Source organism: Thamnophis sirtalis, unplaced genomic scaffold, assembly GCF_051295495.1.
Source record: "Thamnophis sirtalis isolate CommonGarterSnake01/CBP01778 unplaced genomic scaffold, rThaSir2_p1.2 scaffold_8, whole genome shotgun sequence".
NCBI lineage: Eukaryota > Metazoa > Chordata > Lepidosauria > Squamata > Natricidae > Thamnophis > Thamnophis sirtalis.
This window is the reverse complement of record NW_028261388.1, coordinates 14780225-14806735: the sequence shown is the minus strand read 5'-3', so window position 1 is coordinate 14806735 and position 26511 is coordinate 14780225. Positions and strand designations below refer to the sequence as shown.

General features: G+C 41.1%; 1 protein-coding gene across 1 annotated transcript in view; it reads right to left on the bottom strand.

Annotated features, from left to right (window-relative positions):
- The window catches only part of ARHGAP42 (Rho GTPase activating protein 42), a 182179-nt gene extending 156322 nt beyond the window's left edge, over positions 1 to 25857 (bottom strand). The window contains exon 1 of the mRNA XM_087721121.1: positions 25407 to 25857. Within this exon, the coding sequence (XP_087577247.1) occupies positions 25407 to 25560 (154 nt within the window). The 5' untranslated portion in view covers positions 25561 to 25857. The remainder of the gene's footprint in view (positions 1 to 25406) is intronic.
- Between the last annotated feature and the right edge of the window lie 654 nt (positions 25858 to 26511).

Below are 26511 nucleotides of genomic sequence, written 5' to 3'. Positions count from 1 at the left end.
AATATTAAGATCTAACTTCCCAAAACTGTGTATGTTTCAGCAAAAAAATTAAGCAAGATAAGCATAGAATACAAGAAAAACAATGTACCTGCTATAAAAATGGGGAAAGGGGCGGGGGGAGGCCCAAAACACTTTCCCCTCCATTAATGGCACTGGATAACTACATCTTCTACAAGTGAAACACTGATTATGGTTATGGTATGACACCCTGGCTTAAAAAACTCTGATAGGGTTTTGCTCTAAATTATTTATAGCTAAAGGACGTTGAGCTTGTCGGTCAGACTGGTCGGCAGTTTGGTGGTTCGAATCCCTAGCGCCATGTAACGGAGTGAGCTCCCATTACTTGTCCCAGCTTCTGCCAACCTAGCAGTTCAAAACCACAAAAAAAATGCAAGTAGAAAGATAGGAACCACCTTTGGTGGGAAGGTAACAGCGTTCTGTGTCTTTGGCATTTAATCACGCCAGCCACATGACCACGGAGATGTTTTCAGACACTGCTGGCTCTTCGGCTTTGAAACAGAGATGAGCACCACCCCCCAGAGTCAGGAATGACTAGCATATATGTGTGAGGGGAACCTTTACCAACTTAAGAGTTATATACCCCTTCACAGTGCTTTACAGCCCTCTCTAAGCTGTTTTACAGAGTCAGCATATTGCCCCCAACAATCTGGGTCCTCATTTTACCTCAGAAGGATGGAAGGCTGAATCAACCTTGAGCCAGTGAGAATCGAACTGCTGTCAGTTGGCAGGATTAACCTGCAATACCACATTCTAACCACTACGCCACCATAGCTCTCGGATAGACTTCCTTTCTTGGATGCTAAATCCTATCTGCATCTATTGCTTGTGACAGCTAAATACCGGCTCTGACGTTAAATGTCAAGATGCCAGAAGCGAAGAATGAATTCTAGAAATTGCCAAGACAAGGATAGATTTCTAGATCCTGCCAAAAGCTGAATAATGCATCCAACGGACTACTAACAACCAATCTTATATTTTGCTTGCTTATTTAGAAAAAGCCATTCAATTTCACAGAACATGCTTTTCTCTGCGCTCCATCCATCTCTTTTTGTTAGCAAAAGCTTAACCAAAGCTCATCCCCAACTCAACGTTTTCCTTTCCATCAAGAGCTGTCTGTCGGCACTTGTTTCTCTTTCTGGCCAATTTTCTAAAGAACTTAGTAACCAGATGGTTTGCATAATGAAACCAGGGCCTGGCAGTGGGGGAAGAAGAAAAAAAAACCCAGATACAAGCAAATTCAGAAAAAGAAAATGAACCTTATCAGCAAAAAGAGAAAAGCTACATGGTCTAATCTTCTAGCCAAAAAATTTACAGGCTGATTAGCCTGCATCAACAGTAGATCTACTGTCTACTATAATGAGTGGTCTTTCACACATTCTGTATTTCTGCTATGTGCCAGCTTGCAACCAGTGGAACGAGCCAAAATATGTAACTAGATTTTTTTTGGGGGGGGGGGGAGGGAGAGAGGCTAATTGTTCTTCTCATAATAAAATAGCAGTGACAAGAAAGAAGAGTGGATTGACCCTAATTAAACCCACATCTCCCCTTAATAATTAGGACACTCAGTGCTAGGAACTGGATAATGAGACTCCATGCACTATTTCATACCCTGCTTCCCCAAAAATAAGACCTCCCCAGATAATAAACCCAATTGGGCTTTTGAGCGCATGCGCTAAAATAAGCCCTCCCCCGAATATATTGCAACAGGATAGCAGCCATGAGGTGACCATGCTCGCCACCTCCTGTACCTCAAAAATAATAAGACCTCCCCGAAAATAAAGCCAAGCGCTTATTTCAGGGGTCAAAAGAAAATAAGACCCTGTCTTATTTTTGGGGAAATGCAGTACCGTATTTATCGGCGTATAACACGCAGTTTTAAAACTAAAATTGCAAGCTTAAACCCTGCCTGCGTGTTATACGCCGATACTGCGTGTTATACGCCGGGTCCACTGTTCCCTCTAAGGTGCGCGGCCGCGCGGCCGCGCACATGGCAAGAAACCCCCGCGCAGAGGTTTCTAACTCCCGCGCAGAGGTTTCTTTCAAAGCAAACGTGGGGAAGTCCTTTGCAGGCAGCTAGAACTGGCTGGCTGCAAAGGACCTCCCCAAACTTGTTTCAGCGGCAGCTCTCAGCCTGGCGGCAGCGTCACACAGACTGTGGAAGGAGGGGGAGGAGGAGGGAACCAAAGAGAGCTTTTACCGAGTCTGCGCCCCACAGTCAGGACCGTCCTGGCGCCTCCAGCCGCGTTTCTTCCCCGCAAAGCCCTTCGGGCAACCCGAGAGTTCCGCTTGACGCCAGAAGGGCTTTGCAGGAAGAAACGCCGCGTTTCTTCCTGCAAAGCCCTTCTGGCGTCAAGCGGAACTCTCGGGTTGCCCGAAGGGCTTTGCGGGGAAGAAACGCGGCTGGAGGCGCCAGGACGGTCCTGGCTGTGGGGCGCAGACTCGGTAAAAGCTCTCTTTGGTTCCCTCCTCCTCCTCCTTCTTTCTGGAGCCCCTTCCTCAAAGATTTGGTACCAAAGCAATGGCGGTGAGGAAGTTGTGTCTTTTGGATTTTGCACTGTTGTCTTTTCAATGGTTCTCAGACTGGTTGAACCTTTAGCAGCTGGGGTGATATTCTTTACTGTTAAGGTTACAATTGGATGTGTTGGACAAATCTTAAAAGATGAAACTTTTATTAAAACGTTTGACTTAACTAAAAACGTCTTCCTTTTTCTTCTTCTTCTTAAATATGATTTATTTATTTATTTTTACTTCAGAAGTTTGATGACCGTTGTACAAACTAATCCAACCTAAATGTAGAGGAGGAGAAGAAGGGGGGGGGGATTTAAAAAGAGCAGAGGAAAAAGAAAAGAAAGCATGAAGAAAACATAAAGAAAGGGATGGGAGGGAGGGAAGGAAGGAAGGCACTTTATGTTGAAACAGAAAATATTATATAAGGAAGAAAATGGAAATAACTTTTTGCTCAAAGAGGTGTTTTTTCATTTCATATTTGCCTTTTAAGAGGAGTTAATGTTATAATTCATGTTCTAATGTTATAAATTTTAATCCAACATTAAGTTCCGAGCTTCCAAGTCATTTATTTTTAATGAAAAAAATTTTTACTCAAATTTTTGTGTTAAAATGGGGGATGCGTGTTATACGCCGGTGCGTGTTATACGCCGATAAATACGGTACTTCTTTCCTACCAATATCCAAAGTAATCACATGTGAAAAATGATTACTTCTAAATTTAACAGCATTTGATCTGAACAATAGAAAGACTTGGATTTGAGTCTTTGCCCCTCACTTGTTCCTTTTTTGAAAAAATGCCAAAATTCAGAAGGAGATCCAATTAAAAAAAAAGCCAAACTATTTGACCTCAACCTTTCTGAGAAGATTTTATAGATGACAAAAAAGAGGGATGTTTTCGTCCCTCTGACCAAGAACACTCAAATTAGGAAAAGATTTTAATCATCTAGTATGCTGTTTCTCAAACCTGGCAACTTTTAAGATCGGTGGACTTCAACTCCCAGAATCCCCCAGTCAGCATGGGAGTTGAAGTCCACCTTAAAGCTGCCAAGTTTGGAAAACACAGATGTGGTAGGAAGCTCTTAAAGAAGATACAATTGGAGTTTTTTCAGAATGGGATTGCTAGCTCCAATTAAACAAATTTCCAAGTACAGTGGAAATAAGTGGACCTCTCAAGATTATTTTAGTAGCATAAAGAGCTTTAAAGATCTGAAAGTCCATTGAAGTATTTCGAATATTTTCTCTTGCATTACAGAGCATTATTTTTATTTGCAAATGTGAGTGCAGATTTTACTTCTGGATACAGCACTCCACAAGGACACATAAATGCTAGGATAAAATTGGACTAGATCCAGCATTTGTCATCTGGCTTGACTTCAAACTTTTGGGAAGGCCTTTATTTTAATCAGATTTCAATCATGCTTCTATCAAACCCAAATGGTTGGATCTTCAGGTACACAAATTTATTTTCAACCTATTGTTTCAAAGCCAAAAGAAAATTTTCATAATATTAATATTGATGATGCTATTATTTGGCAATTTTGTGATAAAATCCATTAACAAAAGCTATTTAAAAAAAATATAACATCTGGTGTATATGGTATCCTTGGAGTTGCAAGGACAGCCATGTAACGGAACATGACGGACAAAACTACATAACCGTGTGTTGCTAAATGTCTATTGCCATATTAACATCAATGTGGTATACAGTAAGTAGGTAGGGATGCTTTGGATTCAGTTCTAAAATTTCCATCATTGTTTTTCTTGGAAACATGTATGGGCTGTTTTATTACTACCACGTTTCCCTGAAAATAAGACCAAGTTTTATATTATTTTTAGCTCCAAAAGATGCATTGGGGCTTATTTTATGGTTAGGTCTTATTTTGGGGAAAATGCAGTATTAATTGCGTCCATCAGGCTGGTGATCTTCACTGGGGATTATTTTGGGGGTAGGGCTTATATTACAAGCATCCTGAAAAATCATGCTAGGGTTTATTTCCTGGTTGGGTCTTATTTTCGTGGAAACAGGGTAGGTTCTATAACTAACATTATTGCTATGTGTTCAGGAGCATATAGCCAGCAGACATGCGATACTGGAAAAAGACATAGCTATTGACTTTAATAACATGCAAATACTTGTGTTACGACCATTCAGTCAGCAAATATTCAAAGTTACAACATCACTGAATGAGGGATGGCTCCTCGGAGTTGAAGCCATCACAGTTGCCCCTACAGTCATGTGATCACGATTTCCATGTTCCCTGCTGACTTCCCACAAGTAAAATCAATGGAGAAGCTGGCAGCTGTAATCAAAAGAATCACTGATCTCCTCACTTAACAACCAACATGATCCTCATTTTAATGATGGCATTAGGGACTGAGAACTCCATTGCTAAGTGATACAGTCACATGATGTTGCATTGTACGAATGCCCTGCTCAACAATGGATTTCCTAGCCTCAATCGCCATTGCAATCAAGAATCACTTGCATATAGGCTGCATCCAAACTCATGCATCTTCCTAAAAAAAATCCAAAGCACTGCAAAATGTACATACAGGTAGTCTTCGACTTACAACAGTTCATTTAGTGACCATTCAAAGTTACAACATCACTAAAAAATGACTTACGATCCTTTTTCACGCCACTGCAGCATCCCCATGGCTGAGGTGGCGCAGTGGTTAAATGCAGCACTGCAGGCTACTTCAGCTGATTGCAGTTCTGCAGTTCGGCTGTTCAAATCTCCCCGGCTCAGGGTTGACTCAGCCTTCCATCCTTCTGAGGTGGGTAAAATGAGGACCCGGATTGTTGTTGGGGGCAATATGCTGACTCTGTAAACCGCTTAGAGAGGGCTGAAAGCCCTATGAAGCGGTATATAAGTCTAACTGCTATTGCTATTGCTATATATTTATGACGGTGGCAGTGTCTCAGGGATCCCTTTTAGAGACCTTCTGACAAGCAAAGTCAATGGGGAAGCCAGATTCACTTTACAACCGTGTTACTAACTTAACACCGGCAATGATTCACTTAACAAATGTAGCAAGAAAAGTCGTAAAATGGGAAAAAAATTCACCGAACAAGTGTCTCACTTAGCAACAGAAATTTGGGCTCAATTATGGTTGTAAAACAAGGACTCCCTGTTTACAAATATGCATACACGCACATACACCTGTATTTACACAGGGGAATGATAAACTGAGGCATGATGCATGTGTTAGTTTGTAAAACATACCACCAACGTTTTGTTATAGCTTGTACTGATGATTGCTCCCAAATGCACTAAACTCAGGTGTAACAGGAAAATCATGGGAGTTTTCTGAGTTTAAAAAGTTGCTCTTTCGCTTATAGGCTGGGATCCAAATAAATTTTGGCACGCCCAGGAATTTGCACACACCTAATGAGTTTTTTAAAAAAAGTTTCTTACTTTTGAACAGCAAATAACCCCATGAACTATCATTTCTATATCCTGTAGTTCCTTATTATCTTTTTCTGCAGTTTCAGAAATTATTTCTCGGTCAGAAGAATATTCATAACTATCTTTAATTGAATGGAAGCAGTCCTAATACTGCTCTTTAGCTGCAGGCTACAAAGCAAAAGAATGCAACTTTTCCCTTCTTCACCCAGTTCTTGAAACGCACTACGTCATTACACCCACTTTTCTAAACAAAATACCTATGAAATTAAACACATCACTAAAATAAATGTGGATACAGCAAATTCTTACAAATGTAAAGTGCAAGCAACCAATGAATGGCAGGAGTGGGGGAGGGAAAAGGCAACTGTGTGAAAAAAACATTTATCCATCATGAGATCTATTTCAACATCATCTGAAATGAAGAATCTGCTTACATTTTATTACTTATTGATTTCAAGCAAGATTCAACAAGTTTCTTAGTTCACATGAATTGCAGGACTGTGGTGTAAAGAAACCTGGAAAAACAGAATTAAAATGCAAACATGAACCAAAGAGGGAGCATATAGGAATAATGCTCATTCTTGGTTTAATAAATCACAATTTCGTCATGTCATTCTGTAACAACAAAACCCTATGCAGAAGATTACAATGCCAAGATTCATTATTTAATGGAGATTTTTTTGCGGCTGCCTAACAAAAACTCCATAAAAACAAGCCAAAATAAGCAAACACCGGGAATCTAAGCAAAACAATATACAGTATAAACCACAAAAACTAAGTATCAAAGACAGGTGAGACAACTCAATGAGATCATCATTTATTTCCCTGCTCTGCTTCCTTACTTGAATGAACCCATTGGACTGTTCCTATATAATTGTAAAAACACCCACTATACAAACAGAACATTTTTATAAGTTACGTAATAAGAAACGGCACCCAGAAATAAAAGGTGAAGTCATGCCACCAATCAGCAATGAAATTTTAGATAACCATTTTCCATTTCAGCAAAACTTGGTTGAGGTCAATTGGGTATTTTTTTTACTGCCTTCTCTAGGCGGAATGGGACAATTGAAGAAGGCTGCCTTAACACATCCACTTCAGGGGGGGGGGGGGGGACTACAGCTTCCCAAACAGTGGCATTCATACTTGGCCCAGCTCTCCGCCAATGCTCTTATCCCGCCACTGGTCCGCTGGGGCACTTTCCCCGCCCCTTCATCCTGGGCAATTCACAGAGGGATACTTTTCCCTCTGTTGGCTATGTGGGAGATTAAAACGCGCATTTGGACAGCCAATCCATGCGCCGAAGTTGGGCAACATCAGGTACAGGGAGGAGGGGGACGCAGTGATTGCTTTGGCTTGCACGCAAGGAGCGGAGGAAAAAAGTGTGTGTCTCTGTGTGTGAGAGAGACAGAGAGACAGAGGTCACCATGAATTTGGAGAGAGAAAAAGGCATCACCAATGGATTTGGAAGCATAGGTATGTTTAGGATGGTGCTGAATTTTCCAGCCTGCATTATCTACTTTTCCTGATAAAATACATAGGAAAATCCCAATGGGTAAAAATCCACTTAGGGTTAGGTTACCATGAATTCGGAGAGCAAAACAGACATTGGCAATGGATACGCACAGCATGGATATGCTTAGGAATGCGCTGACTTTTCCAACCTGCCTTCTTTTTTATTTTATAAACATATTTTTATTTCCATTTTCATAACATACAATCACATGTATACTATGCATAGCCAGTATCATATAGTATTAAATAATGATTACATCAGTTCCTCTTGTCCTCAACGCCCCAAAAAGATTAACACTAGCTCTTCTACACCTCTTTCTTCTACCTCTCTCTTACTTCCTATCTTCCCTCCATCTTCCTTTCCTACTCTACTTCCCCTTCCTTTCTCCTTCTCCTCTCTCTACATTCCACTCCTCCTTATGCTCATCCTCCTCATCTTCCCCCCTTACCCTCTCTCCTATCCCTCTCTTCCCACCTTTCTTCTCCCTTCTGCTTCCCACTCTTCCTCTCATTGGTGTATTTCCGCTTCCATACTACTCTACTTCCCCTTCCTTTCTCCTTCTACTCTCTCCCCTTACCACTCCTCCTTATACACCTCATCTTTCCACTTCACCCTCTCTCCTATCCCTCTCTTCCTATCTTCTTCTCTCCTCTACTTCCGATTCTTCTACATCCTGTCTTCCCTCCATCATTTTCTACTCTACTTCCCCTTCCCTTCTCCTTCTCCTCTCTCCTCTTACCACTCCTCCTTCTTTTTGTTTCCTGGTAAAATACATGGGAAAATCCCATTGGGGGAAAATGCACCTAGGGTTAGGTTACCACGAATTCAGAGAGCAAAACGGATGTTGCCAATAGATTCAGAGCACAACAGTATGCTTAGGAGGGCCCTGACTTTTCGAGGCTGCTCATCTGCATTCCGTGGTAAAATACATAGGAAAATCCCGTTGGGAGAAAATCCATTAAGGGTTAGGGTTAGGGTTAGGTCACCCTGCATTCACAGAGCAAAATGGAAATCACCAACCTCGATTTTTATGGACCTGAAAGCGACACACTTTCCATCCAACAAAACAAATCTCATTGCAATTTATATCCATGAAGTCATTACACAAAAATGTATCCCTTTTGCATCAATTGCGGTTATTTGCATAATATATCATCCCCCAAACATAAATGATGCACATGATATTTCCACAATGATGTATTCAGATTGACTAGACTCTCTGAAATTACAGCCTTCTCCTCTAATTAGTTCACGAAGAACTTTTACTACATAGAGTTGGAACAACTTAATTGGGGTGGATTATTCAAATGAGAGGATGTGGGAATTTTAACACATGCAGGGTATTTGTTCCATGTTTTTCTACCGCAGTTGCAACATTTTAGTGGGTCCATGCTTAGGGGAGCTATGCAAATCTACCAAATTGTGTGCTGCATTAAGTTAGGAATGCATCACATGCATAACAATTAGCCCTTCCTACAGACAGAGCAAGCATCTGCATGTAAACTTTGCCTTGAAGAAAGTCACTCTATTATCCAAAAACTAAATTGCTTGCTACAGGATTGTGATTTATTTATTAGATTATGCTCATACGTATAAAACTATCCCTGCATTGCCTAGCATAGCCGTGTTTTAAAATACTATTTCAACTAGAGCAGGGGTGTCAAACTCGATCATTGAGGGCCGCATCAGAGTTGTGTTTGAGCTGGGGGGCCGGGGTGGGGGTGGCTGGGGTGGGCATGGCCAGCTTGATGTCACTCGTGTTGGGGGCGCCTGGGGTGGCCTGAGCACTATGCGAGCAAAAACGGGTTCCCAAGCTCCATTTTTGGCTGTGATAGCCTCCTGCAACGCTCTGCCAGTGAAAACGGAACTTGGGAGAACCACAAGACTCTCCCTAGCTCCATTTTCACTGGCAGATGCACCGCGAGCCGGTCTTTCACAGTTTCCAAGGCAGCCCCACCGGCCAGATCTAAGCACCCTGCGGGCCAGATCCGGCCCCCGGGCCTTGAGTTTGACACCCCTGAACTAAAGTAATACCAGGGCATTATTTTGGAAAGGAAGGGAGAGATGGGGGGGAAAGTGACGTGTAATATCACCTCTCAGAAACAAACACCTACTAAATTTTAAATTGACAAAACAGACATGCTATGCCTCGTATTAATCACCCTAAAGGTTCCAAGAAATATAAACAGGAAGTGACAGGCAGTAACCTCATGTTGAAAGTGAAACACTTTCAGCCGTCATTTGAACCCCCAGACGTAGAATAAAAAGCAGATGCACAGTTCAATACATTAGATCCGACAGTGACTTATGGAACACACAGACAGACAGCTAAACAAATGGAAACTTCTAAAGAAACTTTTGAGGGGATTTTTTTTTAAATAATGTTTAAAAGGTAGAAGTTCTGAGCTGAAGTAGAAGACAAAAATGCCTTTAAGAGTAATAAAAATACTTTAAATAAAATCACTCCTTTTTATTGAGAATCCTACAAAGTCAGGGTAAGCCTGGGCAAATGCATACATTCCACAAAAGAGGAATATTTCAACTTTATACTCATATTTCCTCAAAAAGCCCCAAAGGAGTTTTTTTTAAAAAAACACCAAAAAACCTCAATGTGGAAGAACTACGGAATATTAAAAACTTGTTTTTTTAATCACTCTGAAATGTTAAGATAGAATAGTTGCAGAATACATAAACAGCCTGTGAAAGTTCATTGGCACAAAAACCTAGTTGATCTCTCTGAATTTACAAAGGAAGAAAGTAGACAATTTCATAACCCTGTTCACGTCTACTCACCCATTCCACTGAGGTCATTTAGCTTCTCCTAGGAACAGGCAACTTGATGCCCTCCAGATGTTTTAGTTCTCAGCTTCTATCAGCCTCAGCCTGCGTAACCAATGACAAGGCACTGTGGGAATTGTCATCTAAAACATCTGGAGGCCACCATGATGTTTTCCAGAGCTTAAGTTTATCAAAGATCAGTAGCTATACATATTAAATAGAATCCCTCTCCTCTTCCTGAATGGAGGAAATATTAAAACATTGTTTACAATGGGTCAGAGAGGAATATAGACATAGCCTTCATTATTTTGCTAAGAAAAGTCTCCTTTTTCATATCCGGCTACATATCGTCCCTCTAGGAATTCATCAGAGAGAAAAATGGAACTTCTGGCATGGCGCTTCCTTAATAAGCCAGAATTTGAAGTTGGCATGCTTGGGAATTGCAAAATATGAGTCAGATACAATATTAAGTTCTTTTTTTTTCTGATTAGTAAATTTCTGGATAGTGAAGTTGGTTCCATTGGCAGTAGAGCTTGAAAAACGGTTGGACATCTGTTAAATTTTTTCATCTACTCTCATGAAAGAATCTGGGTAGAATTTTGTGCAGAGAGAGAAACAATTGTGAATGCATGTAAATAATGGTGGCACTTCTCTAAGGCCTAGCCATTCTCAAAATTCTATTTAAATAAATTTTATTTATTTACTTTCACTAATTTAAGAGTAGGTCTCATAGAATTTAATTGGGATTTTCTCCCCCCCGCCCCATGTTTCTTTCTAAGACAACACGAAGTATTTTTGTTGCTTACTCACCCAATAATTTTGCTATACAAGTCATATATCAACTAGAAATATAGCCAATACCATTGTTAGTACAGTTAATTGGTAGTTATCTACCATATAATAGCAATAGCAATAGCAGTTAGACTTATATACCATTTCATAGGGCTTTCAGCCCTCTCTAAGCGGTTTACAGAGTCAGCATATTGCCCCCAACAATCCGGGTCCTCATTTTACCCACCTCGGAAGGATGGAAGGCTGAGTCAACCTTGAGCCAGTGAGATTTGAACAGCCGAACTGCAGAACTGCAGTCAGCTGAAGTAGCCTGCAGTGCTGCATTTAACCACTGCGCCACCTCGGCTCTAGGTACACCTCAATGTATGACCACGATTGATCCCCAAATTTCAGTTACTAAGTGAAGTATTTGTGAAGTGAGTTTTGCCCCATATTATGACCTTTCTTGCCACCGTTGTTAAGTGAATGACTACAGTTATTAAGTTACTAACACGGTTGATAAGTGAATCTGGTTTCCCCATTGACTTTGCTTGTCAGAAGGTCGCAAAAGATGATCACATGACCCCGGGACATGGCAACCGTTATAAGTACATGCCAGTTGCCAAGCATTTTAATTTTGATCATATGACCCTGGGGATGCTGTAATGGTCATAAGTGTGAAAAACGGTCCTAAGTAACTTTTATTCAGTGCCGTGGTAACTTTGAATGGTCATTAAATAAACTGTTGTTAAGTTATGGACTATCTGTATTTTTGCGGGGAGAGCAATAAAATGTTTTAAGTTGAACTTGACTTCTGATGACTTCTATATTTACTGTTATTGGTAACAATACAGATCACCACTGGTATTTAATGAGTGGTTTTCTCAACATCTCTATGCTTTATATGTTTTGAATTGCAGACTATCCTTGTTTTAAATGTTGATGGTTTTAGACTATTTTTTGTAACAATTGTATTCAACAGTTGAACGTTACATCCAAATAAAAACGTTGGCTTTTCTCTGTAGACTTAAATATGGCTGTGCTTTAAATCTGATCATTTGCTTCTTTGAGGCAACTTCTTGTCCGACTAGTTGGCTCAGTGGCTAAGACACTGAGCTTGTCAATCAGAAAGGTCAGCAGTTCGGCGGTTCGAGTCCCTAGTACAGGTGTCCTGCGTGAGCAGGGGGTTGGACTAGATGGCCTCCAAGTCCCTTTCAACTCTGTTACTGTTACTTACTTACTGGTCCTTTAGAAGTTTGCAATATAATTCCCATAATTTTCAGAAGTTTCCTATCCAGTCATAAGTGATAGACAATGTGAGATAAACAAATCAAACTAAATAAACCAATTCTTGACCTCCAACTGGTAAAGAACTTTCACAAGATTATTGGGAAACAGCTTTTATTTTGTAAGCTGGCAAGTTTTTATTCTACTAGCAGCCTCAGCCGGCTGTCCTTCGACAAAGAATGAAAACAGAAGATCTTCCCAAAATAAATAATAATAATTTTTTGTCCTTGGTTTAAGCGATCAAATATAAACTCATGGCACAACGAACAGATAAAGCAGAAAATCATTTTGAGCAACGAAAAGAAACTGTTGATTGGAGACAACAATTTCCAGTCTATAAAATCCAAGCAGGTAACAAAGACTCATTTTTTCCACTTTAATAAAAGAACAACATTCACGAAATTATTTTCTTCTGAACAGAAGTCTTACTCATCCTGTGTGAGCATCCAGTAAAATGAATGCAATATTGTAGGCTGCAATCAAGCATCCTTCTCAATGGGACTTCTTTCTATCTCAGAGTGAGGAAACTGATCTACATCAGACACTGCTTTGCTTGCAATTCCTGTTATTCATCACCATTGACCATATTGTTTGTTTATTTCATTTGTATGCCGCCCTTTTCCCCAAAGGGGACTCAGGGCGGCTCACAACTCAAACAAGGGAAGGGAGATACAGACAATTTGACAACAACACAAAACAATACATAATTTAAAAGCGCAACAATCATACCATTCGAGATAGGGGCAACGATTCTTTAGCCCCAGGCCTGTCGGAACAGCCAGGTTTTAAGGGCTATGCGGAAGGCCTGGAGGGTGGTGAGGGTGCGAATCTCTACGGGGAGTTCGTTCCAGAGGGTCGGAGCAGCCACAGAGAAGGCTCTCCTCCGGGTAGTCGCCAGTCGACACTGGCCGGCGCATGGAATTCGGAGGAGGCCTAGTCTGTGGGATCTAATCGGTCTGGTGGAGGTAATTGGCAGCAGGCCATCCATGATGGCAAACCTATGCCACGTGTGCCACAGGTGGCACGCAGAGCCCTCTCTGAGTTATCCCCCCCCAGCTCAGCTCCACCACAAATGGAGGGCTGATGAGAAATACTACTTGGATAATCTGCATACCATTTTTTTCGCACATCAAGCACAAGTCCAACACTTCCATTCTAATAGCACACTATACAGGATGAAAATTAAGAGGCAGTTATGAATTTGGGAATTCTTTCACTTTCCATTTATTCCATGCAACTTGTCCTATCCCTTCTCCACATTGGTTATGCTTTGCACTATAAGAAATACAGAATAACAAAGTTGGAAGGGACCTTGGTCTTCTAGTCCAAACCCCAGCACAAGCAAGAGACTTTATGCCATTTCAGACAATGCTGCCCAATCTCTTCTTTTAAAAGTCTCCATCCAGTGATGGGAGTATCCACAACTTCTCAAGGCAAGCTGTTTTATTGATTGATTGTTTTAACTGTCAAGAAATTTCACTCTTATTCTAGGTTGCCTGTCTCCTTGATTAGTTTCCATCCATTGCTTCTTGTCCTGCCTTCAGTGCTTTGGGGAATAGGTTGACTCCCTCTTCTTTGTGGGAGCCTCTTAGATATTGGAACACTGCTATCATGTCACCCCTAGTCCTTCTTTTCATTTGACTACACATACCCAATTTCTGCAACTGTTCTTCATATGTTTTAGCCTCCAGTCCAAATCGTGGTTAAAACCAGACTTCGCAATACAATACAATAGCAGAGTTGGAAGGGGCCTTGGAGGTCTTCTAGTCCAACCCCCTGCCTAGGCAGGAAACCCTATACCTCTAGGTTTTTCCAGAGTCCAAGCATTTCAACAAAGACCACTAGACTAGTGTCAACCTATCTGATTTTCTGAAGAGCAGAAAATGGACCTAGAACTTACCCTCATATGAACCATTTAACTATGCACACAATTGCTTAACAAGCCTGATTGCTTTCTAAGTTTTGCCTCTCTTGCAAAGGAAACCTGTAAGTTGAGAAGGTCCTTCATCAAAAAGAAAATCACAAGCAGCTATGGAACTGTTCAAATGTAGACAATTAAAGCACACAAACCTATGAGTGGGTTTCCAAGCTGAGGATTGGCCTAACTATGTTTAAAGGTCCAAAGGCGCATGATTGCTATTTTTCATAGCAGCAATACTATCAGGCAATTTTGTAAATGTATAATGTCAGTGTAATCACAGTAGGACTTTTCTTCCTGTTATCTTAAGAAAAGGAGAACCTTTAGCATATTTCGGTCCTCCAAACAGATAAACAAATTGAGAAAAAATAGCTGTAGCGAAAGAAAAGAGCATTTTGTTAACTTTGAGTGTGCTAACTTCGAACATCCATATATGTTCAAGTTCTAGAATACTAGACTTTATTAAAGAAAGTACTCTATTTACATTACATTAGATCAAATATTTGCTGAAGGAAAAGCCAGCTACTGGAAACAGTTTACTTCACTGAAATCCCGAAAGAGCTACGAAGCTTGGAAAAATACAAGACTCTATCATTTTCCCAAATGATGCTTCAATTGTGAGTAACTTTCTGCACAGTTTAATTATTTACTTTCAAGTGCCTTATTCTTGATGGAGGTGCAATACTTTAAGAAACCAATTTATTTCTTAAGCTAAGTAGGGGAAGTATAAGAACAACACACCAATACCCTTGCAATGTTTCTGGATGGAATAAAGATTACTTGGGGTTATTTGGGGTAGAGGCAAATAGAGGAGAAAAGTGTGCAAATTAAAAACTCAGTGCACACAACATTATTCCAAAGAAAGTGATACTGGTTGTACTCAACAACCATTCCCTTATTATTGTTCATAATTACAATGGCACTGAAAAACATGACTTAAACATGACCTCACATATATGATTGTGCAATATCTCTGAAGTCACTTGATTACAATTCAGGAACTTCACAATCATTTTTACAATATATTCCAGAGTTCCAGGGTCACGTGATTGCTATTAGTAAGCTTCCCAGGCACTTCCCGCAAGCAAAATCAATGGAGGAAGCCAGATTTGCTTAATGACCGCATGATTCTCTTAATGACCATGATGATCTCCTTAACCACCATTGCAAAAAATTGGGCACAACTCATTTAACAATCACCTCCCTTAGTAATAAAAGTTCCAGTCCCAATTGTCGTCGAAAGCCGAGGATTCCCTCTAAATCATTATTTCCAAATTTCAAAGTCTCCAAACCCTGCAAGTTTTTTTTTAACGAGCTCAGCTGACACACTGACGCTGAAAAAATTCAAAATTATGGGTGCAAGACTAATCAGCAAAAGAAAACAACACATTAAAAGTATAAGAGGAGAGTGTGGTTAACGCAATGTGAACTTGAAAGAATTTTTTGTCTACAACACAGAGCTACTGCCAAAAAACACTCCAGAAGGTAGTTTCCGCTGAAATTCAGTGGAGTTTCTCAGGCCTGGAGAAGAAACCATTCTCCCCCTCCCTTCCTTTCAACCAAAGGCCTATCAAAGTAAACAAATTCTGCAGAACCGTGAGAAATATGTGCTTTTCCTAAGCTTAGATTTCAGAGTATTTTTAACTGTAGCAAGTGTTAGTATTCAGATGTGAGCTAAAGTTTAAACACAGTGGAATCCATCACTATATTTGGTGCAAGCAAACTACACCACAGTCAACATTGGGAAGAAGAGCCCAAATTTTAGCCTGGGAAAGGAAGAAGCAGGGAGCTGGGTAAATCCACAGGGCATTCTAAATCTCTTAATCATATTTAAGAGATTGGAAAACATATATAGGCAAAGGAAAAACAGATCACAACCTCTTGTTTGGTCACAAATCTCACTTTGTGACCGGTTTTTGAACTAACCTTCTTCTGCAGACTATTTGCAAAGACAAAGTAGTGAAATCATGTGCAATTTAACATCACTTAAAGCTATTTAGATTAGAAGTGAGATTAAGATAATGGTTTTTAGCAGACGTCTTGCTCAGGGGATAAATGGTTTATAATATTCAACATTAGTTTAGTACAAGGCAGATTGTTCCCTAGTTTTATATATATATGCACTGCACATTGTCAAGTCTACTTCAAACATAACCAGCCATGTTTTCCAGATTTTTTAATATAGTATAAATTTATGTCACCCTAAAAAAAAATCATTTATTTTCACATGTTTATAGAATAATAACCCACTCCATCGGTTTATAGTGGAGTAGACTACAGTCATGAAAGTTTATATCCATAATAAAAATAATATTTCTCAAACTGTCTGAAGATTCTTTGATGGTTTTGCTGTAGCAGACACAATCAACCCTCCAGAAACATTCTGAAATATTTTTAGGTCTGATAAAGCCATAATCTTTTGTTTTATGTCATTATATCAGAAGTTATAAAGAAATCAAAGCCAGTAAACCATATTACTGCTTTCTTGAAGAAAACCTTGCCTGATGCATTTCTCCAAAGTAAGAAAAGATTTTAAAGGCCTATTTCTTAAAATGCCTCTCATGATATTCCTTAAAATGTGACATTAATACTAATGATGGAATTATGGACCATCCATTGCAATCATACATTCTGATATTAACCTAAGTAACAATAAACAACTACAAGGAATCCTGTTTTTGTATGTAACCAGGATTATTTTTAAAAAAGGAGACACTGATATATTTCCCTAAGATCCTACAAAATCAGGGAACGGATCAACAATTTCATTCATGCAAACTAATCAATTAAAATGTAACCCAAATATTATCCTTTTTTTGAAGCACTGTTTTGATGAAAAAGTATACCTATAAATAGAGATACCAGATTGATAGATGATGCAATTAGAAGAAAGCCCAAATTTGATAAATAAGCTTATTATAGCACCTGATTTTGTAGTCTCAATGCAAAGATTTAACTAGATGAATGCTATGTGTCTGGGACACCCAAGTAAGGTTATCTGATCCTATGAACTAACAGAGAGTTTAAATTTCCTACAGATGTGCAGTGCTTTGTATATGAGTCCAGGAAAAAGAAAAGCTGCAAAGACATAGCGGTTTTAAAGAATTGGAGACAGGTTCCATATTTGCTAATCCTCCATGTATCAAAGCACTCTTAAAACTGAGACCAAAGTGCTTAACAAATCTAAAATTTAAATTAATGAAGTATCACTTTACCCACGTTTTAATTCCAATTATTTAGAAATGCCAATTCCTATCATAAGAACACATAAATCAACCATCTTAAAAAAAAAACCTTAGTCTCTCAACATACAATCATACAGGTTTAGCAGCATAGCATAGCAATCTTTCAAATTTTGGTACAGTGAAGAAGAAATGGCATCACAAACACTATATGGGACCAAGGAGAGTAGGGTCCTAGTGCCTTCTAGAGAAAATGACTGGAGACATTACTTCCATAAGGGTGACTTGTTAATGTAAGTAGTTTATTCTAGACTTACTAGTAAGTTTAGACGCACTCCACTTAGCAAAACATGCCTTGTGACCATGATCACATGGTCATTTTCAGGGTAAACACTAGATGGCAGCATAATCTTACCACCGGTTTGCTGCGCACCGAAAATATGAGTGCACGCCCTTTCCACGCATGCACTTTGCTCGGACGCACCCCTTCCACACATGCATTTTGCTTGCAAGCATGCACATGGCTTAGAAAACGTGACTAAATAGGACGGCATAGCGCCGGGGTGGGTGGGTGGAGATGCCCACCCGCAGGTTGCCACTACCGGTTCATCCGAACTGGTCCGAACCAGCTGAATACCACCACTGGTCAATATGCATGAGGATTAAAAGAATTCAATGGTCCAAGTTTTAAAACTATCTTAACAAATCCCTCACAACACGCCCATCCTCTATGAATTTTCACTAAACTGAATTAAAACATGCCACAACCCCTTTTCGGCAACCAAGTTCTGTTCTTTTAGAACAGAACAAATGAGGACCAGGCAACCCAAACAGCATATTAGATGCTTAGACTACAGAATTTGGGTAAACACTAGATGGCAGCAAAAAGTTAAGTTTTATGGATTTCTTTACTGCCAGCTAGTGGTCATTCTAGGTTTTACAGCACAGACATTTGCTCCTGGATTACTTGTGAGCTCCACACAAATTTAAATATGTGAATAATTATTAACTGTGTGTATGGTGGGGGGGGGGGAGAGACTTAGTTTAGCCTGCTGACAGAACATTTGGTGAACATAAAGATCTACACAATAAAATGAAGCTCTTGTCCCCCTTCACAACAGACTATAAGAAAAACAAGATGTTTTTTTTGTCTTTCCTACCATCTCCGTTTCCTGGGCGTATTTTAGATAAGGGTCAAACAAACAATACAGGAAGTTAAACACTCCTTACGTTTATTGCACAGGTTAAAAGAAAATGTAAATAACATTGTAGAAGGGAGATAGCAGCAGCCAGAGAAGGAGTTAACTAGTTGTCTGAAAGAAGAATTAAACCTCCCAAGCTAATAGCTTTTAAGGGGAAATCCTCCCAGTTTTATTCCATTGATGCTTTTTCAAGAGCCAATTGGACTTTCTGGTTTTTCTTTGAAGACGTTCTGCTTCTCAGAGCTGAAGAAGCTTCTTGGATGAGAAGGGAAATGTCTTCAAAGAAATAACCAGAAAGTCCAGGTGCCTCTTGAAGAAGCACCTTTGGGACAGCCATGACCTGGATGACTGAGAATCTCCCAGTTTTACTGGGAAATATCATCTCTATGAAAACATTAGCTTGGAAGAAAAGATTTTCAACAGCACTACCAACAAGGTTGTATCTGACTTAGATAATTACCAACTGAACACATCAACCCAAAAGTTCTAATTTGAGGCACGTATATAACCAAGCTCTAATTATCTTTAGATAGATAATAGATAATTATCTATTATCTTTTCTTGCAGGCTGACACATACTTTCTCAGAATAGAATGCTGGAAAAGGTGGAAGGAAACAGAAGAGGAGGAGGACATCCAACACCAACACTGACGTGCAGAATTACAACAAGGTCGCATCACGTAGAGATCTGAAGGACCACATTGATAACGGATTCTTTTCAAAAAAAAGTTATCTCTTTTGTTGTCAGTTGACACTGACTTGATGGCACATAATCAATTATGTGAATTACCTGATAGTTTATTGCGGTGCCTATACCTATCATGTTAATGTTGAAACTCAATATTAGTGAAAACTAAGATCATGGCATCTGGTCCTCTCAATTCCTGGCAAATAGATGGGGAAGAAATGGAGGTAGTGACAGATTTTATTTCCCTGAGCTCCAAGATCCCTGCAGATGGGGATTGCAGCCAAGAAATTAGAAGACGCTTGGTCCTGGGGAGGAAAGCTGTGGCAAATCTAGACAGCATGCTAAAAAGCAGAGACATCACCCTGCCAACAAAAGTGTATATAGTAAATGCTATGGTTTTCCCAGCTTCAATGTATGGCTGTGAAGGTTAGACCATAAGAAAGGCTGAGTGCCAAAGAATTGAGGCCCTTGAACTCTGGTGCTGGAGAAGACTCCTGCGAGTCTCTTGGACTGCAAGGCGATCAAACCGGTCAGTCCTAGAAGAGATCAACCCTGACTGCGCTTTAGAAGGCCAGATCCTGAAGGGGAAACTCAAATCCTTTGGCCACCTAATGAGAAGGAAGGACTCACTGGAGAAGAGCCTCATGCTGGGAAAGATGGAGGGCAGAAAAAGAAGAAAGGGATGAGAGAGAATGAGGAGACCGGATGGAGTCACCAAAACAGTAGGTGTGAGCTTAAATGGACTCAAGAGGATGGTAGAGGACAGGAAGGCCTGGAGGAACATTGTCCATGCAGTTGCGATGGTTCGGACACAACTAACAACAACAAATACCTATCATAGCAATACACAGTATTCAGTGGACATTTTTCTAATACATATACATACAGGTAATCCTTTGAGCCCAGAATTTATTTTGCTAACTAAGGCGGTTATTAAGTGAGTCATGCCCCATTTTATGACCTTTTGCCATGGTTGTAAAGCAAATCACTGTAGTTAAGTGAATCATGCAGTTGTTAAGCAAATCCCCCTCCCCCAATTGACTTTGCTTGTGAAAAGCTCCTTAGGAAGATTGCAAATGACTATTCCAGAACGCAGGGATGCTGCAACTATCATAATAAATACACGTTGCTTCCAAACCACCTGAAGTTTCATCATATGACCTTGGGGATGCTGCAGCGGTCACAAGTGTGAGAAGTGGTCATAAGTCACTTTTTTCAGTGCCATTGTAACTTTGAATGATCATTAAACAAACGGTTATAAGCAGCAATGGGTTCCAAGTAATTTTACCACTGGTTCGCCATGCGCCGAAAATGTGAGCGCGAAGGCTTGCACACATGCACGCGGCTTAGAAAACATGGCTAAATAGGACAGCACAGCGCTGGGGCGGGTGGCCAGGCCCACCCAGTACAGTCACCACTACTGGTTCGCCTGAACCGGTCCAAACCGACTGAATACCACCACTGGTTATAAATCAAGAACTACCTGCATACCCAGAAATCCTTTGTATTATTACACAGCTTAGGCCTAAATTCCAGTTGCAACAATCCACAGCCTCACCTTTTTGTGAGTTTTAGGGAATCCATTTTTCAGGCCTTGTCACAGATATATCTGACATTAAAATGTTAACTCTCCTGGTGCCACCCTACGGAACAAAGCAGGCTATATACAGCTGAGGAAGGGACCAAATTCATATGTATTTCCCTCTACAACGTGCTGACTTTTTCTCTTTTATAAGTGTTTTACAATTGCTTTGGCTTCGCTTTAGCTTTTACAAACATTGTTATTGCTTTTATGTAAGCCACCCAGAGCTGTTAAGGGAGTGGGTAGCATTTAAAAAAAAAAAGTTCCTAAATGAGATAAATAAATATCCTGGGAAGACAGCCAGGTCTGCTTCCCTAGCGTAATTATGCATTTCTAAACATGTATTTCTTGCACACAGAGAGCGCAGGCCCACACAGCATCTATGCGCTCCGTCCTATGTAACCCCAGCTGAACTTGCTGCCAGCGATCACTTCCAGGTAAAATGGATAACTGAAGCATCATTTAGCAATCTTAATTTCTGGCTGCTTTTACAGGCTGCCCTGGGGGGGAGGGGGTGGGGGATCTTGAGCCCTACAAAAATATTACTGTACTCAATTAACCTCACAATGTATTTTATGGCCATATCATTTAGGAGTTGCAATGCACATTGAAAGTGCCAGAATATTTCTAGTATAGGTGACTTACAAACTTTCATTTCGTAATTCTTCGAATTTCAAAGGGACTCAAAAAGGGGGCTTACCCTGCCAAAAGGTTAAGGCATTCTGGATAAAAATATGGTGGGTTATGCAAAATATTTTTAAAAGAAGGATAAGTTTACTCCTCAGTTATTTTTACTAGGTATATGTACTGACTTTACAGTGGTAGAGACTAACTTGATTCTGCACCTAATAACGGCAGCAAGACTGTTGGTGGCGCAACACTAGAAGAAGGAAGACTTGCCTACAATCCAAGAATGGACATTGAAAGTCACAAACTTAGCCGAGATGGCTAAAATATCGGCATATCTTAAACATCACTCAAATGAGAGATATAAACGAGACTGGAAAAAATGGATTGACTATATACAAAATAAATACGGGACCAAGAAATTCCAGTTAGCCGATGCTTAAGATCAGACATGATTTAAATTGTATAAAGTTAGTTCAGCAAGAAGAAGCTAAGGTCAATGTAGAATGTCATTAATTTCTTTATTTCTTTTTTCTCAATAGATTTTAGACAGTGTTAGTTAAAAATCCATACGTGTACGGGTTCTGGGAAGTCGGGGGGGGGGAAGGAGGAGGGGGGTTGGGGGGGTGGAGGGAGGGAGGGGCATACAAAAAAATTGTACTTCAATGTTTTAATGATTGACGAATGATGAAATATTTGTGTTTTTTAAAAGAAATAAAACCTTTGGAACAGCAAAAAGGGGGCTTACGAGTGTTTTTCCACACTTATGACCTCTTGCAGTATCCCCATGGTTACATGATCAAAATTCAGACACTCGGTGACTGCCTCATACTTATTACAGTTGCAGTGTCCCGGGGTCATGTGATCACTTTTTGTGGCCTTCCGACAAGCAAAGTCTATGTGGAATCTAGATTCACTTCTGCAACCGTGTTACTAACTAAACCACCACACTGATTCACTCAACAATTGTGGCAAGGAAAGTCATATCATGGGGCAAAATTCAATTGTCTTGCTTAGCAATAGAAATTTTAAGCTCCTTTGTGGTGGAGGGTTTGTTTGCAACCCTTGTGAGGTAGGTATTCCCTTTGTATTTTACTACCTATCTTGGAAACTTTTCTTCAGTGTCTCTCCTCCGCCATTTAGTTATACACCCACAAATGTTCAGGCATCGAAGCATCTAATCCCCAGCTTGTATCTCTTTGAACCTACCTCATAGGCGGAAAAAAATAAATAAACCACCTACCACATGTTTTAGCTTCCGAGTAAAGCCACAGACAGTTTCTTAAAGATTGTAAACATCTACGAGGGGAAGCAGCTGTACAGGTGGTCCTCGACTTATGACCACAATTCTGCCTAAAATTTCTGTTGCTGATTGAGACAGATATTAAGTGAGTTTTGCTACATTTTATGAGCTTTCTGCCTACTGTTTGCAAAGGGAATAATCACACAGTTGTTAAATAATTCTGGCTCCCCCGTTGGCATCGCTTGTCAGAAGGTCGCAAAAGGGGATCACCTGGGGACATTATCACCGTCATAAATACGTGCCAGTCGCCAGGATCTGAATTTTGATCACATGACCATGGAGGATACTGCAATGCTGGTTAAGTGTGAAAAGCGAACCTAAGTTACTTTTTTTAGAGCTGTTGTAACTTTGAATGGTCACTAAATGAACTGTTATAAGTCAAGGACTACCTGCATTTTGGTAGATCCATATACACACCCAAATAAGCACACACAGATACATGCACACACACACACACACACGTGTGTGTGTGTTGCATTTGTGCTGATAAATAAATAAAGGGAGACTAGTATCAATCTATTTCAAGCTATTTAGCTCTCATTAGCTAACCAGGTTCGATTCTCAGTAAGGGTATGGCTAGCTGATGAGAGCTAAATAGCTTGAAATAGATCGATACATACACATACCTACACATACACATACACACACGCACACATATATAGTATATTTTCAGTAAGTTTTTATCTTGTTCTTTTCTGACGATGGTTATAATAAATGACTTGATTTGATACAGGATCCCCCCCCCCCTTCCCCGCAATGATTCTTTCATCAGTGACCGTACTTCCTTTGAAATCGTATTTCAATACTGGTGAAAAAGCAACCAGAAAAGACTATTTTTAAAAAATGATGAAAAATAAGAACTTTATTTTTTTTTCCCCACCATTGAATTTCATTTTGTTAGATAGTTTGGGATAGTGTGATTTTGGTTTTTTTTTTTTTTTTTTATTCCTGGCTCCTTTTTTGTTTGTTTTAAAGGTGGTTCAGGATAAGACAATGAAGGAGATGAACTTCTAAGTGATGGACTGGCAAGAGTGGGGTGTGAGGGGTGGGAATATGAATTGCACCGAAAAAGGTAGAGAAAAGAGAACAATGAGATTGTAGAAGGGTTTATACTCTTTGCAGTCAACTAGTCATTAGCACTGTGAAGGTTTGTTTTCTGAGAGTCATTGACGCTACTTGGTTTTGCCTTTTGAGGTTTTAAAATGAGGACCTGAATCGGTGGTTCATTTGTACCTGAATCAGAGTATAAATAAAATCAGGCAAGGAATAACACATGGAAACTGAACGATAGATTCAACCTGGAAATAAGGAGAAACCAATGGAACAGAAGTTGCCTTTGGAAGTTGTGGGAGCTTCATCACTTGAGACTTTCAAGAACGTGACCCGTCAAAAGCGCGAACGTCATAAGCGCGCCGACAACACCGCGGCACTAAAACCGCGATGTCAAAAGCGCGCCGACAACAGCGCGCCGACAACAGCGCGCCGACAGAAGCGCGATTTCATTTAAGGTAAGATTTACAGTTAGGTTTAGGGTTAGGTTTAGGGTTAGGTTTAGGGTTAGGTTTAGGGTTAGGTTTAGGATTACGTTACAGCACGCTTCTGTCAGCGCGCTTTAGGGCTAATTAGTCGCTCCTTCGTCGCGCGATTTTGTCACCGCACTTTAGACACCGCGGTTTAGTCAGGCGTGCTTTTGTTGTGCGCGCATTTGTGGTGGAACCTTCAAGAAGACATTGGACTGACATTTCTCAGAAATGGTACAGAGTCTTCTGCTTGGGCGGGGCGGGTTTGACTAGATGACCCTTCCAAGGTCCCTTCCAACTCTGTTAATGTGATAAATTCCTCACCCAAGATCACCCAGCAATATTCTAAGCGCAAAAAAACCCCACAGTCACGAGTCACTTTGCCCCCCAGTGCCCTTTTAACTTCAGTCACTAAACGAACCGTTGTAAATCGAGAACTACCTGCAAGGGGGCAGGGAGGAGAAGCTGGTATTGCCCAGCATCCTGCACATGTCTTGTCTGCAAAAGGGGGGGGGGGAGACAACGCAGGGCAATAGGATCTCACAAGTCAGGTCCAGGATGGGGAGGAGGGAAAAAAGCAATTATTGGGACGAAAAGCCTAGAAAAGACATTTTAACCTTTTAAGTCAAGGCTGCGCTGGAGGGAGACGCTACAGCAACTCCTCACCATTAATACAAATAATGCAATTAATTTTTAAAAAAAAACACCAATAACAATTGTAAATAAAACAATAAATAGAAAAATAAAATAATGTAGTGGTAAAGATATCAATATAGAATATAGAAGTCCTGAGTTCTACTCCTAGCTTTAAGCACAAAGCCAGCTGGGTGAGCTTGAGGCTTTGCGCGCGGACCCCAAAAACGCGCGCGCGCGCCCCTTCCCCACCCCGCGCGTGGAACGGAATGCGAAGCCCACTCCACGCCCCCCGGTGGGATTTTTTATTTAATTTTTTTAAAATACTTATTTATTTATTTATTTTGTTCTTCGGAGGCTCCATTTGAAACAAAAGAGCGGCCCTTTCTCTCACAAGCAACTCCCAGCGTCGGCTCGGCTCCCTCCCCACCCACCCCCCGACCCCAGCCTCTTTACTCACTCCGGAGCGCCCCGATGAGGAGGCTGCCGTCCTTGATCAGCTCCTTAATGAACTTGTTGGTCCTCTCCAGCTCCACCTCGTGACATTTCAGCCTCTCCCTGAAATCCGGACCGTCCAAGTAGGAATCGCTGAACTCCAGCGTGGGCAGCCCCATGGCTGCTGCAACACCCCACACACACAAATCCCGGGCGGAGGAGAGCGAAGGCAGAGCAGGCAAAGCAGGCAGAGGAGCGCGCTTGGATCTTCCGCCCGTCTCGGGGGGCTCTCCCGACTCCCTAGAAGACGCTGTCAGCTGCTTACAAGCTCCGGCCGGCAGGACATCGCCGGCTCAGAGAGAGACGCCTTCCGGCCGTGAGCAAACTCTTCCCCCAGTTTCCCGCGGAGCCTTTTTTTTTTTTTCCCTTCCCAAGGCCGGCCGGGGCGGCTCTTCTGCCCGCAACGCGAGCAGCTGCGCTGGAGAGGAGGCAAGAGCCCGCCTCCGGCCCAATCAGTAGAGCCAGCCCTAGCACCCCCCACCCACTTTTTCTTTTCTTTTTTCCTTTCTTTCTTTCTTTCTTTCTTTCTTTCTTTCTTTCTTTCTTTCTTTCTTTCTTTCTTTCTTTCCACGCCCCCTCCCCGACGCCCCTCCTTTAAGAGGTTGGAAAGGGGACCACCCACACCCACCTCCTCTCTCTCCCCAAAGTTCTCCCCGGAGAAGGCGCGAACTTCGCCCCGTTTTGCCTGCCCACCTTTCTTGTTAAAAGTCTCCAATCAGGTTGGCTTAAGGTCAAACTCCAGCAATAAAAGAGAGAGGGGGACCATAAAACAATCCTAGTAATTAGACTAGAGCCGTGATGGCGAACCTGTGGCACGCAGAGCCCTCCAGTGTGGGCACACGCACCGTTACCAGGTGGTCTTCGCGGGGGGCTGAAAACGGCTCGAAAATGGCCTGAAAACGGCCCAAGAAACAGCCTGAAAATGCCCCCCAAAATGGCAGAAAAAACTGGCATGCTGGTCTTTTCCGGTGCTCTGGCGCGCACGCATGCATGTGCGTTCCTGTTTGGGCATTATTTTGGTGCCACCATTACACTAGAGAATAGCTGAGTTTGACTTTATTTCCTCAACT